The sequence below is a fragment of the Akebia trifoliata genome, chromosome 13 (genome assembly GCF_017979445.1).
Source record: "Akebia trifoliata isolate Shusen 1 chromosome 13, ASM1797944v1, whole genome shotgun sequence".
Classification (NCBI taxonomy): Eukaryota; Viridiplantae; Streptophyta; class Magnoliopsida; order Ranunculales; family Lardizabalaceae; genus Akebia; species Akebia trifoliata.
In genome coordinates, this window is record NC_141387.1 from 3,441,780 (window position 1) to 3,447,939 (window position 6,160).

The 6,160-nt window shown below is 34.6% G+C and overlaps 1 protein-coding gene across 1 annotated transcript; it reads right to left on the reverse strand.

The window, feature by feature from the left end:
- Positions 1-2,899: 2,899 nt before the first annotated feature.
- LOC147387351 (NAD(P)H dehydrogenase (quinone) FQR1-like) lies at positions 2,900-6,160 on the reverse strand. The gene is made up of 4 exons (XM_086421010.1): positions 6,012-6,160; positions 4,303-4,396; positions 3,786-4,048; positions 2,900-3,376 (listed from the first exon to the last, which is right to left on the reverse strand). The coding sequence occupies exons 1-4, from the start codon at positions 6,032-6,034 to the stop codon at positions 3,145-3,147; spliced, it is 612 nt and encodes a 203-aa protein (XP_086277136.1). The 5' UTR covers positions 6,035-6,160; the 3' UTR covers positions 2,900-3,144.

Sequence of the window (6,160 nt, forward strand, 5' to 3'; positions counted from 1 at the left end):
GTGTCTACAATATCATCATGATATTCTTATGAGCTCAACTAAATCTTCAAAACGTTTAGTATATTAGTTAATGAAGACCTTAAGCTTTTGACGAATCAAAGGATCATAATTAAGGCTCATAGAATTTCAAATAATTCTCAAGTCAAAGGATCAATGTGAATATATACAGAAAAATTATCAAAATTATGTGATCAATCACATGTCTAGTGGGAGAAAATTGAAATAATCTTCTACACAGTTCTCTAATATATGACAACACATATTCACATACCAATGGGACTACCCAGCCTTGATGGAAAAACTCGAATCCATAGATAGGATCATCGTACATTTGAGAGCTATAAAAAAATTGAGAAATTGAGTTGTCCCCTAACCCTGGTCAAAATTCAAGGTTTACAAGGATTTGATATTTTTAGGATTTCCTCTAGACCTACTATAGTCCAAAATCACTTAAAATGTCACATCAAGATAAAATCATCCCTATCTAATACATTTAATACTAGTTACCCATAATACATAATTATCGTATAATCATGTTATTTTCATTATAATTTTGGACTATATGATCAAGCCTTACTTAGTTCATGGATAATAAAAAAAAATTTGTCTCAAAATACAATTGACTTGTATGGCACAAAACTACTAACATTTATTTGCATTGTTTGCATTATTACCCCTCCCCTGTTTTGCCTAAGCAAGCGAATGTATTAGATTAAAAATAAATAGTGTACCAAGAGGGAGGGGAATACCCCTCAAATATCATGACTCTAAACGAAGGAAGGCTAAAAAATTCTCCCATAGAAGAAGACAACGGTGACTTTGAAGCATGGTTGGCTAAGGCATCCACTACCCAATTTCCTTCTATAAACACATGTTGAATTGCCCAAACGAATTCCTTTCACTACAAGTGCTTTCAATCAAAACATTCGTCCCACCTTGAATTAAGCTAAAAAATGATTTGTATATCTGAAGTTTGGTGTAAGCAATTGCATGTGGTCGTGCCATGGGGTACCACTCACCCAAAATCGTTGGGGTCTTGGCTGGGGGGAAGCTTATACTATGTGAAAAAAGCCCATATTTGACAGTCTTAGCCCGTCAAATTTTGAGAAATTTGACGGACCCTCCCGTCAAATATGCTTGTCAAATATTCTCTTGTAGAATTTTTTTTTTTGACGGCCCTGGACTATCAAATTTTTTCTTGTAGAATGGACTTTAAAAAAATAAAAAAAAATCCATAGAATATGACCATCGAATATGGAGGTTTAACAAACAATAGACGGTCCTCTAATTCACCAATCACAATAAATGAAATAATAAAAAAAAAATCAGAAAAATAACAAACAAAACAAAAATCATAAAACAAGTTCCAAATTAAACTAAACAGCTCAAAATTCATATTAAATATTGAAATTTCATTACTAAACAAGCTCTAATTGAAGCAATTGGGCAGTTACAAATGAAATTACGTCACATAATTATTTAGAAATAAAATACAGTTAGAAGCAAATGGTCGTGATAGTCCAAGCTAAGCTGATTTGGAGTTGATCTAGCGAAGAAGACATGGTGGTTCACCTTCATCTTTTGGTTTCATTGTTTTTTTTAAAGGGTTGTGTTTGGGGAACATTTAAAAGTGACAACTATTTTTTACATCTCTCGGATGCATCTGGTGGTTTTGCAGAAAACATTTAAAAAATGGATGGCATTCAGGTGGTTGTGTAAAAATACTTGTTCATTATAGATATCCCCCTAACACATCCCATTTTTAAATATCTAAAATGTATTATGGGCGTAATTGCTTTCCCATTTTTAAATATCTAAATATGTATTATGGGCGTAATTGCTTGATGATTATATTTTTGGAGTAAGTTAATATCAATTGATTGTTTTAAGATATTGTAGGCAAATAGATGCATTGAGAGGTTGCTATATCTAGATATGGAATTGGCCAGAAGTCCAAGGGCGTTAAAGCCCTTTGGGAGAAAATTTCGGAATGAGATGGGCTTGGTGCTGGAAGAAATCAGCAAAGGAGTTGTTTTTATTTTGTATAGCATCCATAATTTAAGGAAGGTGACCTATTGGACCCATAGCTTACCAGTATTTTATATACCAAAATATTTAAACATTCAGTTGTCCCCTTAAACTTTCCTGGGTTTTTTTTTTTTTTGAAAGAAAAAAAAAAGTAGAGTTAAGTTTTTGTTCTGGAGTTGTATGGTAAATATTTTTTTTTTTTAAAACAGATTCTTCACATATTTGAGAATCTTTGCAAAAGAGGGTTGGTTTTAATCTCTTTTTTTTTCTTTTAATGACGTGGTTTTAGACCTGTAGGCCCAACTAGCAAGTGCGAGGCAACTGGCCTCTTAAAGCACCTATCTTACCGTCAAATCCTCCCCCTCTCCTGGTACATGAATACCCCTCGAATCACACATACCAAGTACATAGGGATAAATCCCTATGAGTAGCTAACGAGGGGGCTTGAACTCTATACCTCTCCCCTTTTACATTGATGTATTTGTGCCCTTTGATTGAGTCCTTTTAAAGACCCAACAGATCCCCCAAGGGGCGTGTCGAACTACCTCATAGAGAGCATCCACAAGACACTGAATTTGCCTAGAAATGGATGCATCTCTTTGCTTTCTCTCACGACCTTTCTTGGCCATTGTGCCCAACACTCGTTGATTGTTGGTTTTAATCTCTCAATGTAGCTAATGCCAGAAGCCTTCGGTGGACAATGCCCATATTTTCTTCGGTTGCTCGTTCAGTGGTTGACTATAGATACGGTGCAGGTACAGACTTACTGTGGGACTAGATGCTGGTCCAACAGTTGACAATCTGATACGACACATAATTCATTGATAATCTTCCTGAGAATTGAGATACTGAACTTTAAAGACTGGTCAGATTTATAAAACAAATACTTAAAGAATATAATGAGAGCAGACATAGTTGTTTATTGAAGGACAAAGCAAACTATATCATTTACAGAAACTACTGTACTAGACAAAACACATACAAAGCCCATGACAACAATTATAGCCAACAAAACCCATCTTATTCTAAGGAGCACATAAAGCATGATCTTTAAATTCTCCTAAAAAAAAATGGAAGTGATGGAATGGAAAACAATATATGTGCAGCATATGGAAATTAAGTACCTCCCTTGAGCTTCTTTGCAATGCTTGCAATGTACTTCCCCTGGTGGAAAGCTTGCTCGAGTTCAAGCTTAGATGGCTGTCTCGTACCATCCCCAGCAAAAGTGCCCGCACCATATGGGCTACCACCTTTCACTTCCTCCAACTCAAACATGCCAGCACCAAATGTGTATCCAATGGGCACAAAGATCATTCCATGGTGAACCAATTGAGTTATTGCTGTCAATCTGTAAAACCAAAAATTTATAATAAAATTGGTTATTCTTCTTTAGGTATTACATGTTAACCAACCAACTGCTCCATAAGACCGATCTGTCGGAGACGGAGAATTATGAATGTAAGAGGGTCACAGGGTTTAACTGGAGTATTGACGCACCCGAGAATGGAGGAAAATATACACTCAACACTCCCCCTCACACATAAGGGTGGAAAGAATCGAACCCGTGACCTATACGAACATCACTCTCCAATACCATGTTAACCAACCAACTACTCCAAAAGACCGATCTGTTGGAGAGGGGAACCACCATGAATATAAGCAGGTCACCAGGCTTAACTGGGGGGAGTGGAGAAAAATATACACTCAACATTACAAAGGAGTCAAAGTGGTGCAATATTGGTGAAATTTGAACTTACGCAGTTGTCTCTTGCCCACCGCCTTGAGAACCAGTGCTGAAGAAAATCCCTGCAGGCTTGCCTGCCAATGATTGTGATTTCCATAGACTCCCGGTTGCATCCATAAATGCCTTGAATTGAGCTGCCATCATTCCAAACCTAGTGGGGAAGCCAAAGATAAGGCCATCAGCCTCGGAAAGATCATTCGGTGTAATGATTGGTACATCACTCTTTGGAGGTGCACTCATCTTTTGAAGAATCTCATCTGACAGTGTTTCAGGGACCTGTTCCATGTATCCATTCAATTCAATCGGGTTAGTGACATTTGAAAATTACCATTTAGAGATGAAAGCTCACTTTTAAATCAATATATGTCATCATACCAGCAATGTCTAAGTCCTCACCTAATGTTGGCTAACATGCTCGCAAATACTTTACAAAGAAATAAAGATAAGACTTCCTCAAATTTAAGTTTATTTAATTTCTTCCTATTCATGGGGTTTTCAACTAAGAAATGATGAATAATACAAGTATACACCTGCCATAGCTTTGCCTCAACTCCTTCTATGGATGCAGCACCCTTCTTGACTTCTTCGGCTAGTTTCTCAACATGTCCATACATAGAATAGTACCTACATTAGCATCATCAAGACATGAAATATTTTTTGGGGGGCAAAGGGTGATGGCATGTGCCATGTTTCTTATTTCCTTTACTCTGTAGGAAGCATGAGAGAAAACGATTTGCAAATCAACCTACTTCACAGTAATAAGCACTATGACATTAATGGTAGAGGCCACGTTCTCTTTATATGATAATAAGAGGAGAAAACAAAGTTTGGTGGCAAGAGCATTATGACATCCGACATTATGACTATATGCAAAGGTCAATAATCTAGAAAGTACACATGATTCAAAGGAAAAAAATGTACAGACCACCTACTAATGGGCACATTAAGGTCAATGAACAACTAGTCGGCATCCACAATGACTGTAACATGGATGATAATCTGTATCAAAACCTATGGGACATAGAGTAACTAGTTTCACTTGATATGGTCTCTTCATAATTTTATTATCCTTTTCAGACAAGTTTCAGAATACATACAAATAAAAATAAAAAAGAGCAAAGATAATTAGTATTTATTGCTGAATTTTTCCAAGAAAATAATATATACATATCATACTCAAATAAACCAGCAAATTAGTTGAGTTATCAGTTAAAATTACGAGGTTTTTCTTTGTGATAGCTTCTTAATTTTGGTTAAATACAATTGATAACATATCCTCTCTGTTTTATACCAAATTTCCTTATTTTTCTTTTTAAGTTCAATCAAGTTCCTGGTCATGAATCAAATTCATAGTAAGTAACATTGAGATGGCTTCCACCAAAAAAAAAATTCGAAAATGACAGTAAGCGTTTTTTTTTTCCCTAGAAACAAGCAATATTTTCTAGTAAGACCTATTTTATTGATGAGGACCACTAAGTAAAGAAGCATCGATGAACCTTCTTCCATGTCATCCTTTTATGTTCTTTTTCAAATTTTCATTTTCTATTATTCTCTTGTTTATAGAACATTAAAATAAAAAATGGAAAAATACAGCATAAGCTCAGCTGAAATTTACAAGAAATTGGAAGTTTTAATTTGTATATTTAGTTGTTTATCTATCCATTTAATCTCCATCAATCTTTACAATCTGGATCAAATTGTAACATTTTATCAAGCAATATTAACTTAAAGAACCATAGAAAATTTAAATTTTTAAAAGGAGAGATTTATAAATAAGTGATCATTGTTAACAACCAATGAATCCATCAAAGCCCTAACTTTTACAAAAACTGGGTGTTCTCATTCTAATTTTCCTTTTGGTATTTGTTGCAATACTTCACCAATTTCCACAATAAACTTCAGCCTAGAACAATAATAAATAAATAAATAATGGAAAAAACAATCCGAGCTCTGTAATTTTCCAGAGAGAGAGAAAAATAAGCAATTTTACAGAAAGAATCATTAATAACTAATTAAAGAAACCAAAATTCAAAAGATCTAACAAAAAGATTCAAACTTGATGCACTTTTCAAGAACAGAATAAGAGATTCAGACATAAATTTAGCCCAAAACCGTTTAAAAATTATCAAAATTCAACCAATCTGAAAAGTTTCCAAAACAAAAAAGCCCACAAACAGATGAAGATAAGGAAAAAGAAATAAAAAATAGAGAGAGAGAAAGAGGTTTAATGGGAGCTTACAAGATATATACTTTAGTCGCCATTAATGGAGTTTTTTCTTTGTATCTCGCTCTGTTCTGGTTTTCAGCCAAAGCGGGAGACTTATTTATACTGTATCCCCCTCAACTGTACTTTAAATTCGTTAAACCTCCTTAATTAATTAAATTAAT

Bases quoted from the DNA above. Each gene is read 5' to 3' on its own strand.
- LOC147387351 (XM_086421010.1), bottom strand. From the start codon at position 6,034: ATGGCGACTAAAGTATATATCTT. The intron at 4,397-6,011 runs GTAAGCTCCCAT...ATGCTAATGTAG, and splicing joins GCGACTAAAGTATATATCTT to GTACTATTCTATGTATGGAC. The intron at 3,377-3,785 runs GTAAGTTCAAAT...TTGGTTTTACAG, and splicing joins GGTGGGCAAGAGACAACTGC to ATTGACAGCAATAACTCAAT.